Source organism: Cinclus cinclus, chromosome 3, assembly GCF_963662255.1.
Source record: "Cinclus cinclus chromosome 3, bCinCin1.1, whole genome shotgun sequence".
Classification (NCBI taxonomy): Eukaryota; Metazoa; Chordata; class Aves; order Passeriformes; family Cinclidae; genus Cinclus; species Cinclus cinclus.
In genome coordinates, this window is record NC_085048.1 from 83,399,183 (window position 1) to 83,419,602 (window position 20,420).

Here is a 20,420-nt window from a genome sequence, read left to right on the forward strand (position 1 = left end):
TGACATTAATCACTACAGGATGGACAATGAGAAATGAAGTTGGCTTGATTTGCATCAGAGGAATCATTGATTAGTCACCACTGATGGCACCTTGACTCTCTACCCAAACCATCAGTACATGTTTTGGATTGCCTCTTCCTCTGTAGAAGGAACAACCACTGATACTGTTAAGCAAAACCATATGTAGAAAATCCAAAATATAACATCCTCCATAAATTCAGGTATTTTTTCTGTTTTTTTGTTTCTAGAATAATCTTCATGTCTCACCTTAAGCTGAAATTTAGAGACACATAAAACACCTCTGTAACTCCTCTCTGTAGATTCCCTATCAAATATAAGTTATGCAGGGATTAAATCAAATACTAGACCAAGATTTCAAATACATTTATTTGCAAGTTTCCAATGTTCCAAAGTTTAGAAAACCAATGTTCTTCGGTGCTGCTTTACCAGGAGCTGATACTAACATACAAAATCTCCTTAAATACCAATCAAATAGTTATATGAGAATAAAAAATTGTAAGCTCATTTGTCTCATCTACAAACGAGCTTATATTTGGATTCCAAAAGGTGTAGAAAGTGCAGGTATTGCACTGCTTCAGCCTGCATTGCTTTGGATGCAGCCTGTGTCTCTGAGAATGAGACCTCATTGTGCGGGCCATACCTTATTGCCTTCTGAACAGCCCTACAAGCTGTTAGACTTATTGCTGTTGGAAAGCAAGTCCAAGTTGTTTCCTTTTTATGACCTTTCCTGCCTCCAGAGACTAATTTGTAAGCCTTGGGCTGAACAGATTTTAGTACCAAGTACATGCATTTTGCACAGTTAAACAAGTTAGGGTTTTTTTCAATTCTGTCTGTCTTTGAGGACAAAAACATTGGTAGGAAATCTTTTTCCAAAGTAGAGCCTGACTGGACTAGCTTCTTTCTAGTCAAACAATAAAAAAACAACAAAAATCTCAGTCCTTCAATCCTAATAATATCCTGAGGACTCCGAAATATCTCAGTGTTTTCTTGTACTCTTGTGATTTTAGTGGTATCCAAGAATAGTTGCTTTCGGTTGTTTTTGGGTTGTGCTTTATCTACTCAAATGAGATTATTTAAAATCAAGTAGTGAGGTAATAAGCAGCACACTGAAACTTTCTGGAAGTAGACATTCATGGCATCTGAGAAAAAGTACATACTTATAATCCACAAATTTATTCTACTTTTTCTGTTATGGAAAAGAGATTCTCCACAACAGCAAGATATTATATAAAAAATCTGAGGAAAATTTACTTGAACCATAGTCTGTAACAGTCAATATGCAGAAAATAAAAGAATCTCCTTCATGATACTGTCCTCTGTAATTATTTCTTAAAATATCTAATATTATGTTTTTCATCTACCTGATGACTAAAAAAACTAAACTGGATATGAAAGTAGGAGTCAGAAAACTCCTTGGTTCCAAAAGTCTTTGATTTAAATTATTTTATACTTTCAAAAACTATCATTGTTATATTTATGCATAAATACATCTCTCTCTACCTGAAGGAAGGAATAGGTAGTTAGCAAACTTTTCGGAAACATTCTGGCCATGCCATTATCTTTTACCTTTTCCCTGCACTATTTATACATGCCTTGACTGCATACAGCATTTCTTTCTTTTACCCCTTTCCCTCCTTTCCTTTTTAATTTTTTTTTTAAGATACATTCTGAAATATCTGAATATATTTTCAGCTCAAGCACTGTTCATTCTTTTTCTTTACTGCACTTACCTGTCTTCTACAATACTCTTGTGGTGAAGTTTCTGGGTTTGGGTGAGCTCACTGTAAGGAGCAGGAAGGACAGAGTAGAAGGCACTTTTGTGTATTACACAATCATTAAGGAGTCCAAGTCCTTTGGACTGAGATCACAGAGTGGTGTTGAACCACTGAGGCTGCAGTCCAGGTGCAGAGTGACCCAGATATCCTCCTAGGAAAGATTTACACCTCTCTCACAAAGAAGCAGCATCACTTTGCATTCAGTTCTCTTTTTCTAACATCAGGGCCGAATCTCCATAGGCTTTGAAATACTCTTGAGAATCCTAGCCTTAGTAGGACATCACTTTTAGTAGTTTTACTTCCGTTTTCTTAAACAATTTGTAGCTCATTTTCACGAACTCCCACTTTGATCCCATGCTGCCTGTCCAGGATTAATGAAGATAATGTCTACATGTCTGGTTTGGGATTTTTTGTTTCTTTGAGAGTTTGTGTTTGAGCTTTGCCCTTGAGGTTTGGATTTTCAGCAAAATGTCACCATAAAAAGTATAGCTTGATACTGTGCAGCTGGATGTAGAGTAAGATACTTTGAAATCTGCTGGAGGGATCTAAGCTGCTTTTACAGCTTTTTATATAATTACCGTAGCCTACCAGGAATGAATGACAAGATGGATACAAACACAAAACTTGCAGTCCTCCTTGCCTTTTGGGAAAGCTTTCATAAGTGAGTGAAAATTTCTGTGCTTTCCATTTGTTCTAGGGCTGCTGTGCATCTGTGGTTTTGCACTGTGAAGCATAACTTCAGATGGGTTAAGATGGAGAGGCAGTTACTTCTGTGAATTATTTCTATGCTAAAGTGAACTGGCAGGGCTTTGATTGCAAACCCTGAGTTTTTTTCTTTGCCTATAAGTCTTCATATGGAGGTTCTAAGAGCAGGAGACTGAATTACACTTGATGCATTTATATTGGAGTTCACTTCCTCAGATTCCTGCTTTAAAGTAGGAGATACATATTGAGATCACAGAATCATAACATGGGTAAGAGACTACCAGTAGGTTCATCTGTGGCAAGCAGGGTCATCCTAGAGCACATGGCACAGGATTGTATCTAGACCATTCTAAAATATCTGTGCTGAGAGAAACTCCACAACCTCTCTGACCAACATATTCCAGTGCTTGGTCACCTACACAGTAAAGTTCTGCCTCATATTTAGGTGGAACTTTCTATTCATCAGTTTCTGCCCATTGCCTCCTGTCCTATTGCTCAGCACCACAAAGAGCCTGGCCCCATCCTTGGCACCTTTCCTTCAGACACTGATAGGCATGGATAAGATCCCCTCACCACTGTTCCTTCTCCAGGGTGGCCAGGCCCAGCTCCCTCAGCCTTTCCTGGTAAGAGAAATGTTCCAGTCCCTTAATCTCTCTGTTACCCTCCACTGGATCCACTCAGGAGCTCCATGTCTCTCTTGTCCTGAGGAGCCCAGAACTGGGCACAGAACTCCAGATGTGCCTCACCAGGGCTGAGCAGAGGAGCAGGATCACCTCCCTCAACCTGCTGGCAGTGCTCTTCATAATGCACCCCAGGATTCCATTGGTCTCCTTGGCACAGGGCACACTGCTGGCTCATGGATGGCTTGTTGTCCACCAGGACCCCCAGCTCCCTCTCCACAGAGCTTCTTTCCAGCACTTGAGCCTGTGCTGGTCCATGGGGCTGGGGTTATTCTTCCCTAGATGAAGGACCCTGCACTTACCTTTATTGAATTTCAGAAGGTTCCTTTGTGCCCGTCTCTCCAGCCTGTCCTTCTGCAGGGCTGTGCAGCCCTCTGGAGTACCAGCCACTCCTCCCAGGTTTTCATCATCAGTGAACTTGCCAAGGAGGCATCTGCCCCTTCATCCAAGTCATTGATGAATGACTTCAACAATATTAGGCCCAGTATTGAACCTTGGGGGATACCACTAGTGAAATGCCTCTATCTAGACCCTGGGCCACTAGATCCCTCTGGGATCTGCCATTCAGCCAGTTCTTAGGCATTCAGGAGATAATACATTTTCCCTGAAGAAGAGAGAAAATGGATCTTCATCTGGTCTCATTTAGTGATACAATATGCCAGATGAAGATCACTATTGTGTTGTCTGAGTGTGGGTTTTTGGTTTTGTATTATCTGTTCTGAGCTATGAAAGCCCTTTGGGGTTCATCCTGTCTGTGTGAAGACTGCCAAGCACGTGGTTGTCCCATAATAAATGAAGTGGGTGGTTTGAAGTTGTATTGTTTTCAATTCTATCTTCTTGCATTATTTTTTTCCTCTTTGAAATACTCTTAGAGTCTGGTATTGATTTGGAATATTAAACTGTTTTGGTTATGGATTTATAGCTTTAAGGAGCATTTAATGTGTCCCTTATAAGTTCTTTTCTTTAGAGTTGTTGTCCCATATGCTGGATCTGGGAGCAGCAGACGTGAACACAAGATGGTTTGAGAAGCCATTTGGAAGGACTCATAGTTTGATGAGTCTTGGATGTGACTTCATGCGAGATTTTCTCGCAGCTCTGCAGGAAGTGTTAAAGGGGAGTATGGGTGGATGTGGGGGTGTAGGGGTGGGTACTTTTACTCTCTGTTCCCTGGGAAGTCTAGGAAACACAGGGTAACCCTCACAACACATCTGATTGCCTATCAGCAAAACACCTGGTTGGCAGTAGGAGGCTGAAGAAGCTGTGTGGGATTTTGAGTGCTTAGTGTAAGCAACCCCGCAATTAGCAGTATTGATGATTAATCGATGAGGATGTGTCATGGCCACAGGGCAAAGGCAAGCAAAGCCACACTGGATATGAAGAATTACACTTTATCTGAAGTCTTTGGTACATCATAAAATTGTTTCTCTTCCTACCAATGCTTTGGAAGTTCGAGGCTGAAGTTCAACTTCAGTCAACATTTTAATTTAACTCAATATTCAAGCCTGAACAATCTGATCTAACTTTGACATTAGCTCTGAGCGGGTCCCTTCTTCTCAAGGCTCCTTCCATCCTAAATAGATGTGTGATTCTCTAAACTGTTCATGAATCCAACTAGGAAAGCAGCTGTATGGTTCTATAAAGAAAGGGAACATCAATAAGGCTTCATGCAACTCCTGTATACTGTCCTGTATTACTGCTATGAGGCCAACTCCTTGAAACGGGCAGTAGCAGATGCTATTTGGTTCCCTCCCACTGCCTGGGATCCATGGCTGCTTTTTGTCTGGGAAGACTGCATGACTTCCTTAGCTCAGAAGGCTGCTGGTGAAACAGTCTGAAATGTGGAATCTCTCAAATTAATTCCCTGAAAATAGACTTGCTTTCAGTTTGCCTAGGGCTCCCTGGAAATCTCATAACACTGGGAAGTCACAGTGGGAGGATGTTGCCCTTTGCAAACCACGGCATTCCTTCAGCTTGATGTTTGGAAAATGCCAGCAATTGTGGAGTTAACTTCCTTTTTTCCCACCGGCATCTGTTCCTTTTTCTGTTAGCAGAATGACTTCATGCTCAGATGTTTGGAATGATTTGTTAGGTTGATGCTGACATTGGGTCATTTCAGTATCTTTAGTTTAGGTATGGAAGACAGACACATGACTTCAAAAATTACTTTGCTATAAATGCAAGTAAGCTTAGGAAAATCGAATTCAGGAGCTCTGGCCTATGTCAAGATAGGATGTAACAGAAAACAACAAAATGCTGCAAGAGTCACTAATGCAGCAAAACAGCACATTTCCCGATTAGTGGTGTTCTTGGGTCTTTTCAGTGTGAAAGAGCTGATTTGATTTTTAATTGATGATACCTGTTAATGTGTGTCATTGGCTGATGCAGTAGCTTCCAAATTTGGGCAGCACCATTAATGCCGTGTAAATTAAAGCCTGAAATTATATGCATCTCCTTCTACGTCATTTAATGCAGAGAATGTGTTCTCACTGGAAAAATAAAACTTGGGATTCAAGTAAGAAGGACACCATCACATTCTTTTATAGTTCCATATAATGAATTTAGAAATTTTATCTAACATAATTATAATATAAATTTGTTGAAGTTACCTGCTTATTTTTAATCAGGTCAACATACTTGAGAAGAATCATTGCCTGTACTTTATGGTTTCTCTTAGAGCTCCTATAATTGTTTCTTCATGTTTTTTACTTGTTATTTTTGCTTCTATAATAAAGACCTCGAAGTGTGTACTTGAAGAAACAATATAGTAGGATTAATGATGTTAGAGACTCCTCTTAACTGTTTTTTTCCCCTTGAAGTCACTCTTGTAATGCTTTAAAGTGTAAGTTTACTGTCAAGAAGGCAAAAATGCATGCACAATTCAGATGATATGCCATTATTATGGCTTGGAATTGTGACACCTAAAAGACCACATTGTAGTGGACCTAAAAGATGATCAGAAGTTTTTCCAAGTTGTCTGCTTTATTTGGTTTATGTTTTCCATGTTGCAGTGCCAACAGTTGCAGACTCATTTATTTATCCTAGCATAAGAGGTTACCATGGGTCAGGGTCTTGAAATTATATATTTATTTATGTATAATTAAAAAGTATTTTCTTCCCTGCCCCCAGTGGGAACAGCATGGAATATTTTTAGTTTCTTCCTCCCTCTCCTCTCCCTCTCCAACAAAAGAAGTTTAGTTGCTGCTTAAAAAATACTGAGTTACCTCCTTAGTTCAGACTGCTGAAGACATAAATGCTGTAACCTTGCCATGGTATTTGCTATAGATATTCTGAGTACGCAGAATTTGTGTGTCCATCTTGCAGGACTCTGTTTTTAGGTTAGTTACTTGTGCTTCATTTTAAGTTAGAACTTGACAGTAATCAAATATCAGGCCCTTAAATTGTCCTGAGTTAGAAAATTGTCATCATCATGCCTAATGCTGTGTTTTGCATTTGGCTTGTCTTCTGTGGGAGTTTTGGGAGGACTCAGTGGAAGCAGATGACCCTAGCATGAAAAAAAAAAAAAGAAAAAAGAAACATTTATCCAGCTGTCACCCTACTAACATGGTGTAATTTGATGTATTTAAGAACAAAAATAATGGCAAGCAGTCCAATTCTGCTGCATGGGAAGTACATGTAAATGCTGATGCCACTAGATTATGTTCTGTCCTTGTCTGTCCTCTTGCGAAAGTTCACAATCCAAGTATGAACTCGTCCTGCTGACGGCATGTAATAATAATAATAATAATAATAATAATAATAATAATAACAACAACAACATCATAACATATACTCTGTACAATGCCATTCTTGCCATTCAGATTAGCCTTTGGTGGATAAGAAAGAGCAAAGAATATGTAAATAATGATCATGTTTCTGTGGTGTGTGAGAAGCAAATTTGGCAGAGATCAGGGCTCATTGAATTTCACTGAGTGTTCATAAGCCTTTAGCTAGTGAATACTGAGCAGGAAGAGTTGCTGAATTCCTATCTTTTTAGTGAGAAGTTTAGAAATGGACATAGTAAAGAGTTGTTGTCAGAATATAGTGACAACCATGTAGAGGAAGAAAGGAATTGTTTCTACTTTCTGGAGAGTTGTTTAGTTTTCATCACAGTCATATGTGACAGTTTCCACTACGCGCCTTAATTGAGGTGAAAATCACACTGTCTTCCGTGGTAATTCATCTGTTGTCATCTGTTGAAAGGCACTTGGTATTCCAAACACTTTGCAGATGTACTGAGAGAAATGAAGGCTGGGAGAAACAGTTTTATCTGAGTTTATGTGAAGGGTGGAGATGAAGCCACCAAGTGATACACTCAAATACTGGGCTAGCACCTTAAGAGCTGTGGGCCTCTCAGACTGTATTTTTTTCCTCTATTCACCTGTCCAGCAACTCTTAATTTTTTTTTTCCAATAATGAAGGGTTAAATGATGGGAGAAAATGGAAAATACTTTGGCTGCCCTGGCCACTTTACTGTCATCTTGCTTAAAAAAGGGCCCAGAGCAGAAGTGAACTAAAGCAAGCAGTGTCACTGGAAAAACAGAGTGGACATGTTATGTATAGCGAAGAGAAACCTTTTATAATTTGGTATTAAAAAATTCCCTTGTGTGCTTCCAGAAGGACTTGTCCTATTTAAATATCTCTGCTGGCTCTAGGAAGGTGCATCTCTGAGCACAGCAAGTGACATTTCGTTCCCACCATCAAGTAGCATGCAGGGTGCTTGCCATGAATCGTAGGTGACTTCATTTTATTTACAAAAGATTTTAAGTCTTTGGTTGTTGGAGATAAACAGTAGGACAAAAAGTTAAACTTGGAGGCTCAGTTACACAGTCTGGGCCCTTCTGTGGCTTTTCACATTGACTAAAGAATGCCAGGAGGGGGAGGAAAGGAAGCGAAGAAAGAGACAGTCCAAGTGACAGCATTCTAATGTGGTAGGAATACATTTAAAAACAATGCGGTTGGAATGAGACAAGGTAAGTTGGTGGGGTAAGGAAAAAGTCCCTTTCCATATCCATGGAATGTTGACCGTAAGCTGAACGAGGTTAATGGAAATGTACACACAGTACCTGTATAAACAGAGAGCAGACAGCAGTAGGGACAATGCAGAGTTTGGTTGTTAACAAAGCAGTAGAATATGTCCTGCTGCTGCTTAGGGCTTGTAGGGGTAGTTACAGATCGCTGGCTTCACTGGGCACAGATCACACACATGACTGCAGGATGTGACCTCAGGCTTGCTGCAGGTTTGTGGGAACAGAGCTGTGCTTCAGGGGGGCAACCACACACCTGTTGAGCAGGCCATGTCCATGCGAAACATTTTGTCTTCTGAAGACCCTCTGGGTAGAATGATCATGATTCAGTCTTCTGACTGGTAGGATCCTCCCTAGTGGACATTTTCCTTCACATCCAAAAGGAGTGGATGGGCTGAGGAAAGGTAGGCTGCTGAGCACGTGTTCATTGAAAGTACAAGGAATTAACACATCCCTTTATTTGGCAGCTCATTATTTAGATTATGCGCTTATCAGCAGCAAAATATCAGCTGGTTGATTTGTGACTTGTGAAAAGTAGAGCATGTAAAAGATATTGAATATGGACTTCAGATACTAGAGGGATCTTTATGCAGCAACAGAGCCAGGAGAGCTAACTGAACAAGAGACCAACATCCATGGCAGAGGCTAAACATTCAGCAGAGGAACAATGTTCAATATTCAATTTATCAAGAAAGTTTAGTCCTGAGGGCAGAAATCACTAAAGAATTCAGCATGACCTCAGCTGTACAATTAAGTAGTTCTGTAAATATAAGGGCAAGTTATCTTCCTGGTCACTATACACACTATCCCCCTAAATTAAAGGCTGGTGATGGTGGGATTCCCATCCTATAGCAGGGCTGAATGTGTCTGAAGAGGGACAAGCAGGCTTGTATGATCTGTAAGTGATAAGAAGAGGCTGCTGTAGTCAGTGCTGGCAGCAAGTTTATGTCTATCTCTATTGTGGAGAATGATAAAACACCAAAGGAAGAGTAAAGAGAAGAGAAGTCAGGTTCTTAAAACTGGACATATACTATACAATCCTACTAAAATATAAAGTTCCTTAAAACAGACTCTCTCCATTAGTAATCTATTGTTAGTCTTATGCCAGATATGCTTATTGTAAACTTAACCCTGCTTTAAACATCACAGCTATGCATTAAAATCAGTGGTTGGGAAGTCTGAAGTTTCAAACAACACTAATTCTTATCTTTGGCTCAAAACAATGTACTGACCACCTCTCTGCCTGCCAGTTATCCCACTCTAGTCTATTTTCTGTGAGAAACTCTCCCAGTGTGCATATGCAATGGATGTCCTGTGTTTTCTGGAGGACAAGAAATAAAAGTATACCTTCATCACCCTAAGACCGATATCAATTGGGAATAATTAATTAAAAATGGCTTTGAGTTTTAGAAGAGGTTGGAAATGACACATAATGTGTACATAAGGTACAACTGAAGATTCTGTATCTTTGAGTGCTCAGGAACAAAAAAAAAAAAAAAAAAAAAAAGAAAAAGAAAAGGGGAGAGATGGCATAATTAGTTGCCAAAAAATCATATATCTAACTTGACTGGAAAGTTTTCAGCCCTGGTAGAGCAAACCATCTTTCAAAACAGACTGATAATCCATTTTAATTTCTAAAGGCTGGTGAATTTCTGCAGCACTGAAGTTTTGTTCAATGTTAGGAAATGCTTTCTAAGCAGGTATCCTTATTGTTCATAAATGTATCCTTTTTCACTTTTATACTTTATTATATTTTTTGACAGTAATTTCCACAATTTGACAGTATTAGGTATTTTGTAATATAAATAATACTCTGAAGCCTTTGATTCTTCCTTTGAAACAATGGTTAGTAAGCAGTATCAGAAATGACAGTGATGTTTATCAAGTTACTGGCAAGAGGGCAGAGCAACAGCTAAATGAAGCAAAAAAAGAAAAAATGGAAAAAGAAACCCTGGGATCCATTAAGAAAATACCCCTGTGTCATAATGTAGTGAACTGTAAGTATTTATGGATATACCTGACCTTTGTGAGAGGCAATTAGAACTCCTCAGTTTCATGTTCCAACCAGTCACTAATGAATATTCTCTTTTAATAAGTTACAAAGTAGAGTGCTTTTGTGGCAGAAGGATTATTATCTGCACATCAATAGCTTAATTCCAAGGAGAGAAGTAATGTTTGTTTTTCTCAATCTGGGTAAATTGTGCTTAAAAGGCTTGGATATAACTTCCTTCCCAAAACTCTGAGACTGTTTGTGTAAATGCTAGTCATGAAGTCTGAGAAATGGAGCGGTGACCACATCTGTCTAGTGAATGGCTCAGTCCTATGGTCTGTGCTGTTTCAAAATTAGCTTCTCTTGGGACATGGTTGGCTTTTTGGAGGCATAAACTGTCTGAAAAGCTTAGATGTATTTTAGCTCCACTTCTGAATTAGCATTTTGTCCCCCAGCAGATCAAACACATTTTGTGTCTCTTAATGAAAGCACTTTTTATTTGTGATACTTTGGCTGCTCTGAACTGAGACATAGCCAGTGGAATGGACAGTGTGTTAATAAACAAGTAAATTTTCCTTTGAAAGCTGAACTTCTTAAAGTGAAGGAAAGTCAGTAGGTCAGACATGAAAAAAGGGAGAATGGTGATTTGAATGAGAGTGCAGTACAACTTATGTGGATTGATTCTTGGCTGTACTACAGATTTCCTGTGTAACTGGGCACTGTGTGATTGTCTGCACCCATTTTTCCTCTTTCTGCTGATCTCACTGACAGAGACTGAAAAACTCAGTATGTTAATTTCTTGAAGGACCTTTGTCAGTGTGCAGCATGAAGTGATGCAAGATTGTTTCAGCATAAATAGCAGATGTTGTGATGAGCTGAGCCTTTACATCTCTGAAGGGAAAAGAGTTGCACTTGTGGGAAATGAAGAACCAGTAATAGCCATCATCTAATCCACCTTGTTTTTAGTGGCCAGAATATTCATGTGAAGAGCAAGGGTCATGCCCTTCACTTTGAGATAGAACATGGACACGAGCCTGAATCCTGTACATCTCAGATGAGCATTTTAGCAGCTAAGCTGTTACTGTGAAGAGTGTGAGAGGGCTTCAACAAGAAACTGAGAACCTTTATACAGCAAAGCTTTCATCTCGATGTAAATAATGTTAAAATTTCAGTCAATTGTCATTAAAAACAATCCAAACACCCCCCCAAAAATGTCTGTTTATTTGTAATCAGGATTCCAATTCCCATTGCTTTTCAATGGCAAATTTGAAAAAAATTATCTACAGGGGCTCTGATAAACAATGCATTTCAGTTTTTTCTTAAATTTTATATGTTTCTTGTAATGACTTGAACTCCATGATTTATATTTTCTGAGCTGTATGTGATGATGCTGACCTTTCAGACCAGGTAAAATAACCCATCTTTCAACTCTGTGATGTACTTAAATGATGTGTGAAGGCTGTTGAGAGGAGGAACCACACTCAGTGTGGCTGTTGCAAGGAAATGCACTTCATTTATACCTGTGAGCCAGGTAGAAACTTGAGCATGCAGTGCCTAGACACGATGCACTGAACAAGCTTACACAGGAATTTATATCACAGTAGCCTCATTTTATATTCTTTATCTGTGTTTGCACATTGTTTTTATTGATAGAGAGAGGAGCTCAGTGAACAGTATAATGGCTTCCTGTCCAAGAAAGATTTTAAACCTGCATTTTCTATTATCAGGTGTGTGGCTTGCTCCCATCCTGTTCTAAACAGTGCAAAACAGTAAGGTCAGCTGTCTGCCCTACTGAAGAGACAGTTTTGAGAAGGAAGTCATGTTGCCAATTAGATGTCATCCCAAGAGTACCCATGCTTGTCCTGTGACATCTGTAACAGATGCTGCATTTCTTAATGCATCTGTTCAAGGAGGAAGTTATAGTTTGCCTGTTAGAAGGAGTTCATGAGTCATCAACAATTTAGCACAGGGGTGTGGGGGTTTGTGTGGGTGTGCAGGTAGTGGCAAAGTCCGTGTAATGGTTGGACACCCAGGGGTGGCAAGCACCTGCTGATCCCGGGCAGTTAATAGTTGTTGACATTGCATAAAAATAACCTGGTATAAATGGTGGTAGAAATAAAGGAGTAGTGGGTTTAGTGTCAGAGTAGTGTGCCAGTCTGTTCCTAACTCTGACAATGAGTTTTATTTGTCATGTAAGAATATATACCTTTCTGTCTCCTTCTGTAGGAAAGAAGCCTTCTAAAGCTGCTAATTTTGTGGATGTAGTTATTAATACTTTTACATGTTCAGAATTTCAGGACATGCACTGGAGAGCTGCTCAATATTTTTGGAGCTGGCTCAGTGCAGAGTAAAATAGCAATATGTCATCACTGGAAACCGAAACCCAGTGCTTGCCCCAAAAGAGCTTCCTTCCATGAGGGCAGCTACTCTACAGGCTTTCCCTGTGCTGTTTCTTTCAAGACTGAAATCATCTTGAATAAACACCGTATCAAAAATGTCTTTCATTTTCATTATCCACTCAGAGATGAGTACCTGGCATTTCTGCATGATCTTTGTGACACTAGTGTTAGATACTTATTTGTAGAAAGTTTTGCAACAAAGGCAGTGGTCTGCCTTTGTTGCCTAATGCTTGCTTGAGTGTGTTATGGCAGTCTTTGTATGGCAAATGCTTGTCCCACTGATGTGGCATCCTGTAAAAGTCTCTGGTCTCTAGAGAACAGCTTGTCTGGTGGATCAGGTCTCCCAGGACTTGCAGGAAAGGCTTTCAGGATCAGCTGAGCTGTGCACACTTTGCTTTATTTTCTTTCAGTTTTGATTGGTTCAGATGGTCCAAATATTTGCAGAACTCCTTTAAGTCCTAGCTCAGATGAAGTCATAAGTTCCACTTTCCACCAAGTCATGGAGCCTGTCCAAATTAGTGTCAAAGCCTATATAATACCTTGGCTATATTGCAGGCTTGTATAGTATCAAGATCCTGTTTTCACAGCAGTTACATAGTTGTTACTTCAGTGAAGAATGATATGGCCCCTTATAAAGTCCACAAGCTGACGCCTGTTTTTTAATGTAATATTTACACTATTCAAGGAGCTAAAAGAAGGCTTTGCTTTAATAGATTCCTTCAGCTAATGTTTTTCCTTATACAGATGGGTTATTGTTTCCAGCTTTTGATACCTATGCAGCTTTATATATTAAAGCTTAATTTTTTTTTCTGTTGGTTGGGTTTTTTGCCCTTCTCCAGGCTCCTGGAGCAAGGCAAAGGTTTTGCCATTATCTTCAAGTTGCCTTGCAGTTTTATCTGAATGTATTAAAAATAAAACACCAAAAAAACCCCAGCACCCTGTTGTTGCACCCCACAACACAGACTTAATTGCTTTTTATTTTCAACTCATCTTCCCCTTCTTGAGAGAAAGCCTGGTACAGCAATCTTTTAGCATGGACAGAACTCACATAATTCAGGCAGTTAAACGTTTGGGGTTTTCTTTCCCAGTTGTTCTGATGTTATAGGTGTTAACTTGACTCTGTTAAAAATGTCACTCAGGAGATTGCTGATATGATTGAAATAAGTCTAATGACTTCATGGGGCTGGATAAAAATCTACATGGTCATCCCAAGTATAAATAGCTTTTTGGGACTTCATACTGAAATAGAATGCCAGGTTTTAACTACATTATCATTTATTCTAGCAAAGTAAAATACACGTTGACAACCGTAAAATTCTGGTGTGAGCAGGGAGTGTGCAAGACCACTGAGATTGCATGTATTCTCTTGCTTAATATGCTTCTAGACCAAAACAGTTTCAGAAAGTGAGGATTGCTTAGTGGAGTATCTGATGGAACTTTTTTAACCTCAGCAATGTACATCTTCTCTCTGGGCTTTAATTCAGGAAAAAGACTTACACTTTTTGTTTAACTGAAACTAATTTTTTTCCCAGGTTTAATTAAAAAAATAAGACTTACAGACTAAGAGTTCAGACTAATGTAATGGAGAATGGTCAAAAGCAGGCTATACCAATGACCTTGCCTCATTGTCAAGTTAATCATATATGGCTACACTTTCGGGTATCAGAATTTTCTTGTCATTGGTTCTGATTCTGAGATTTCTAGTAGTTTGGGTTTAGGTAGGAAATTATTCAGAATTCTGTATCTGTCCTGATGGTTTTCAGTCTGTGTGTTTAACAAAGAGCTCTAGAAATGTTAGTTGTAACATTCAAGCATTTATACTTATTTTTCCTCCTAAAGAATCTTGCGGACAAAAAGTATTGTAGCTTATTTTGGAATACAAAGGATGAGTTCAGGCATTCCTTAATTTATATGTGTTTCTTTGTTTGGAATTCAGAATGGAGGCAGGAGAAATATAGAGTACATATATATTGACTGTTATGACAGTATTCTTGTCAGTAATTCTCTGCAACTATTACAGTTGTCACTAAGACTTCTGTAATTCTCTGCAAAGAAAAATTTCAGAAGGTCACATAAGCACTCGTTGCACTTCAGAGGGGTGGCTTAGCTGGGTTCCCTGCAGAAGGACCTTATTTCATACTTCTTGATAAGCTCCCTATTTCTTTTGTTCTCTTTGAGGATGATAAGATTATCATATAAAAATAATTCTGTATTTATCTATTGTATGTTTTAATTTATTTTCCCATTGTCAAAGTTATATATTGATTTTTTGCAAGGGAGGTTAAGGTCTGCCAAGTGCGAAACTGTTGTCAGGGTTGTGGCTGCCACTAGATATTATTCTGCACAGAAAAGGACACCAAAAGGCATTCTACCAATGTGGTGTGGCCATTCTATTTGCCTGTTGGTAGGGAGTTCCATATTTCTGTAATGTGCTATTTGACATAGATATGGGTCTGTCAGATTCCTGCATATTGTGGCCAGGAAAGGGAAGTAAGGAAAATCAGCAGAACTTCTCTATTAATTGGAGAAACATCACCTTGTTATTAATTGCAGCATCTATTATGGTGCATGGTGTGTGAGTAAAATTGCTGGATATAGTTGGTATCTCTTATGTCTGTGCCAGCCTTTCATACGTTTTGTACAGTGATATTCATCTGTATGATGCTTTGTTTAATTCTTCTGCTCTTTTTAGTTGTTCACTTGGTTGCAAGGGATTAATAAACACCTCTGACCTGTACTGTGTGACCTGACACTGACCTGACGTGTCTGCATTGCAGTCCTCTAGATGAAGGCAAAACTGTTTTGTCAGTGTCGTGAATGGAGATGCTCCTTTAGTTTACATGTTGAAAATCAAGTGGAAGAAAGAGAGTGAAAGATCCAAATCTCAGTCATGACTTTGTTTTAATTCAAAATATGAAGATTTTGAGTTGTGCAGAATTGTCGTGTGTTGATGTGTACCCTGGCAGGAAATTGTCAGGTAGCAAGGTGTTCTCTGAATGTGACTCAACAGGAGGCACGTAGAGCAATTTCTCATCTCTAAACCAAATAATGGTGGAATACCTGAGGTACTCTGACAGACCTACACTTTTAATTTTGTTATGTATATCTTCCAGGGTAGCTTTTTTAGTGTGAGTAAACTTTCATGCACAGACAGCATTGGCAAGATCCACACAGTCTTCATACACCTTTGGTCATCCTTAGAACCAGTCAAGTGGTTCAATCTCTTACCATATGCCAGAAATGGTAATGCTAGTTATTCATTGTTTGTAGTAGGTGATGAGGATCCAGGAAAGCAATCCTCATGTTACAAGTGATTCTTACACCTATGTAGAAATAAATATATTCATTAGAAAGAAATATAATTTGCTTTGAGCAGTCAAGGAACAAAAATGAATTGGTTCCTGAGTCAGTGTAGTTCTTCTTTAAGAAGGTTGATTGAGATTAGTATACCAAAGATGATTTCAGGTGGATTACATGGTAGGTAAGGAGATAAGGATTAATACTGATCCTACTGTAACTGAGGGGATGCTTTTGTGCTCCTTTGGCTGTTCTGAGATTTTTCTTGACCTTACAGGGTATGAGATTAGGACAGGATAGAACAGAATATTTCAGTTGTAGGAACTGACAACATTCACCTAGTACAATGCCTGAGCAGTTCAGGACTGATCAAATTAAAGCAGGTTGTTAAGGACATTGTCTAAATGCCTCTAAAATAATCAACGGTTTTGGGGCATCAACCACCTCTTTAGGATGCATTTTCCAGTATCTGTCCCACCTCTTGGTAAAGTAATGCTTCCTAATATCCAGGCTGAACCCGTTTTTGTTTATCACATCAAAATGATGCAGTCTTTATCTTTTCAGGTTCCTATTTTATTTTTCTCCATAGCAGATATTAAACCCCTTTGCTGGTGAATCCCACCATCACCATAACTGTAGAGAGACCAAATAATTTATAAAATCTGTCAGTATAAAGAGACAAAATGTAAACCTGCTATCTCTAAATGGGCTATCCTTCTACTTGGAAACATAATATGTTTAAGGGGCTGAGGTTTGCTGCTTAGATGCCAAAGATAACTGTATCTCCATCAAACTTTATTATTCTATGTTCAATAATCTGAGCTGAAAGGGATTCTTTTTATCTGACATACCATGGTGACAGTGCTAGCTTTACACTTTCAGAAATGTTTGTAATAAATGTCACATGTCCATGTGCATTGTACAGGAATATGGGGAGATAACACAATAAAGAGCAGAGCAATGAGGAATCCCAGGTGGTTCTTGAGTGGCTTTCATCCTATAAAGTCATCTTGTGTAACCTTGCCTAAATTTCTTTTTCAGGAACAAGAAGATCCTAATAAACTTGCTACCAGCTGGCCAGACTACTACATTGATCGCATCAATTCCATGGCAGCAGTAAGTTACCTCTCGTGCTAAACAGGGAAGATTTCCTATCACAGAGATGTGTTTCTTTAGGAAGAAGTACTCAAAGGAGAAGAATGTTAGCCCAAATACATAACTGATTTAAAGTAGGGTTTACAAAACAAGAGTTTGGGGATTAAGAAAGACCCCTTCTCTAGCAGAACTGCAGATTAGGCCTATAAGCATTTCCATTTTTTATTTCTACAATACTGAGCACTGAAGGCAACCAAATTAGAGTCTGAAATAAAAATTTAAGAGAATATTTGATGAATCAGGAAAGCAACTATTTAAAAACTAGGTGAAGTTTTATTTGTTGTATGGTTTCAAATTTATTTCTAACCAATCTACAAAATAATGCTTGGGTTCTTAGTTTAATAGAAGAATTAAAGAAAAGGTAGTTGTTTATATAAATTAACATCCAGTAATATAAGAGCACATAAATAAAAGAGCATAAGGCTGTACCACTTAGACGTAAGATACAAGCCAAGAAGGTGTTTGAGGAAAACATTTTATATTGTCCTTGTTCAATAGCTGTATGTGTCTCTTCCTCTGAAACATCCAGTAGAGCTGGTCACCAGCAGAATCAGAATATCTGTATTTAGTATTCACTGATCTCCTTTGATATGGTAGACTTTACATTCTGAAATTAGATTCTTTTACTGAATTTATAGTCAGATTTTTCCTCAATTAGTCGTGTGAAGTGTCTACTCAGCTTTAGTTTAGCTTTGTGCTAAAATGATGATAGACCTGTTCCCAGCATCATAGATAGTATACCTTGCTTGTTTACCTACTTTATTTTAGATTTCTAAAGGCTCCTCTGCACCTTTTGTATTGTGGTTATGGAGCTATAAAATAATTTCATGAAACTAATGTCTTAACAGATGCTAAATGTGGCAGTAATGATGCATTTCTCATGGTGAAATATGTCTTGCCGAGGAAAACAACCTAAGATTTACAAGCTATAATAACTCACTTAAGAGGATAAAAGAAAAGCTGCGTTCTACTGAGAGTCATAAATAAACAAAATTTTCACCTTCCTTCATGCCATATTTTCATGGGGCAGAGTAAGGGAATAGAAGGAATATAGACTTATTTTTAGAAAAGACATTGAGCTTTAGTGACTGGCATGACACTCTGCTTTGATTTCCTGACTGAACAAACTCTACAAGGGCCATTAAGGAGAAAAAAAAATAGTATGAAGCCTTGCAGTGTTACTGAGCCAAATACTTCTGGTAGGATTTGATCCAAGGCCTCTTGAATCTACTGAAGTTTTTCCATTGATTTCAGTGACTTTTGGGTTAGTCTTTAAATGATCTTGATGTAAACTTGGAGTGAACATGTATGCACCACTGTTGCAAATCTGGAACAGCTCCATGGAATGAGACTATATTTTGGCTTATGTTTCTAATTTTAAACGTGTTTTAAGAGCACCAATAAACACCAGCCCTGGTAATGTTGTTTGCATGCCTGAATGCCAATGCCCGAATGATTGATAACCTTTTATTTGGCTTCATGACTCGTGATTCACTCTAACGCTTGAGGTGTTGAGAAGATACACTGGGGTTAAAAGCCAAACTTCTGATTTCCTTGCTTCATTTTTCAGCAGGTGAAACCAAGTTGACTCGATTTTGCAGAAATTGTATCAGTGGAAAACTAGAGTAATCCAGCTAAGAACCAGCTCCAACACACTTTAAAAGACATGTTCTATTCATTATTGTTTAGACCTCTGAGATTTCTAACTTTCAAAGAGTTATTTTTGGGTACCATATAATTTCAGTTCTAAATTTAGTGGTGGGTTTTTGAATTATTTTTTTTTTTAAAAACTACATCCAAGTTGAGTTGGCTTTGAAGCTGTGAAAGAAAAACATGTTTCATATTGCTTCCTTACAGTATCTAGTGTATTTCAGTTTGTGTCTCTTGGGCACTATCAGGTATTGCAATATTTTAATTAGAAATATTGCAAGAAGTATTGGAGTTGAAGTGGGAGTAATAATCAGAGGAGTGTTAGTTTAAAATGCCTTAAATCCTGTCTTTAATGGAATTTTATCTTTGCATCTCCTGTTGATTCATCACATAAGAATCTTTTCATATTTGTCTTTCGCATCCTTTCTTCTGTCCTTTTCTTTAAGTATGCAGTTCTTTTTTCATATATATTAGCTTGGAAAATATGTTCCTTGTATTCACTGATTGAGTGGAAATGACACCGTTTTTTGTGCTGATATCATTAGGTATCTTTCTGTGGATTTCAGTGGGCCAGGGCTCCCGTGCTCAAGGATCACTTTCTCAGAAGCCCTTCTGCAGTGTTACCCACTGTATCTGCCCTTCACAGATTATCTTTGAGAGCAATGTGGTGATTCCTGACATGTTTGACGTTCCCTACTTGTAACCTTAGACCACTATGTTAGGAAACACTTTAGGTCACAGATTCCTGATCCAGTTCAAAAAACCATGCATTTTATGCACGGTTCTCTTCCCACAATTGTTTCTGTTGCTATGACTGCTCAGATTTTTACATATTTTAAACCAAATTCTCACAAGAGCAAAGGTCTAAAATGTATCTCTTTACTAGCGTGCAATTCACAACATGTGGAGGCACTGTCCCAGACTCCGGGTATCCTGATTGGAAGGATGTAGAACATTGGTCTTCTGGAGCAGTCATTCAGACAAAGGGACAGCTGCTAATCATGTTTAATTTAGAAAGTGAAGCCTCCAATTTTGTCTAATCCTCTGATCTCTACATGCTATAAATGATACTGGGGATGGGGACAGGGTGCATGCCAACAATAGAAGGCTGTTTCCATTATCAATGTCACTGTCAACTGCTGATTCATCAAAACACAGAATTTTCTTCTCTTAAAAGTGGAGCAGCTGCCCTGTTAATATCACGTGTAAAGAGCTGTCCCTGTGCTCCCCCTGCCCTACCTGCCCCATGACACTGCTTGGCAACACAGATAAACACAGCTCGCACTTTCCTGGGGAGGGAAAGTTCTGACTGCATTGTGCTGCTTTTATGATCTTGGCTGAGGATGCATTTTCACAGAGAGACTTTCAGGTGAGCAGCAGTTGAAAATCCAGTTTTTATGGAGAGGTGGCTTGGTTGAGAGTGTGAGATGGGTCAAGATTAATACATACAGCTGTAACCAGGCCCTTTTTCCTTGACTCAGAAAGCATTTGTTTAAGGCAGAGTAGCTTCCCAGGAGGTAAAAAAAATATATCTTTCAGCAGAATTTAGCAGTTGGATGACAACTCTCTTCTCCGAGTTAGATGACATCTATGTTACCTTCAACTTGATGCATAAAAGTTCAGGTATTTTTAAAATTACATCTATTCATAGTTTATTATTTATAATTTTTAAACAAACTTATTCTAATAATAATTTATTCCATTAGTTCAGCCTTAATGTAGTT

At 38.6% G+C, this 20,420-nt stretch overlaps 1 protein-coding gene across 1 annotated transcript in view; it reads left to right on the forward strand.

Annotated features, from left to right (window-relative positions):
• Positions 1-20,420, forward strand: part of DAAM2 (dishevelled associated activator of morphogenesis 2) — a 114,071-nt gene that overhangs the window by 25,841 nt on the left and 67,810 nt on the right. The window contains 1 exon segment of the mRNA XM_062489228.1: positions 16,933-17,007. Within this exon segment, the coding sequence (XP_062345212.1) occupies positions 16,933-17,007 (75 nt within the window).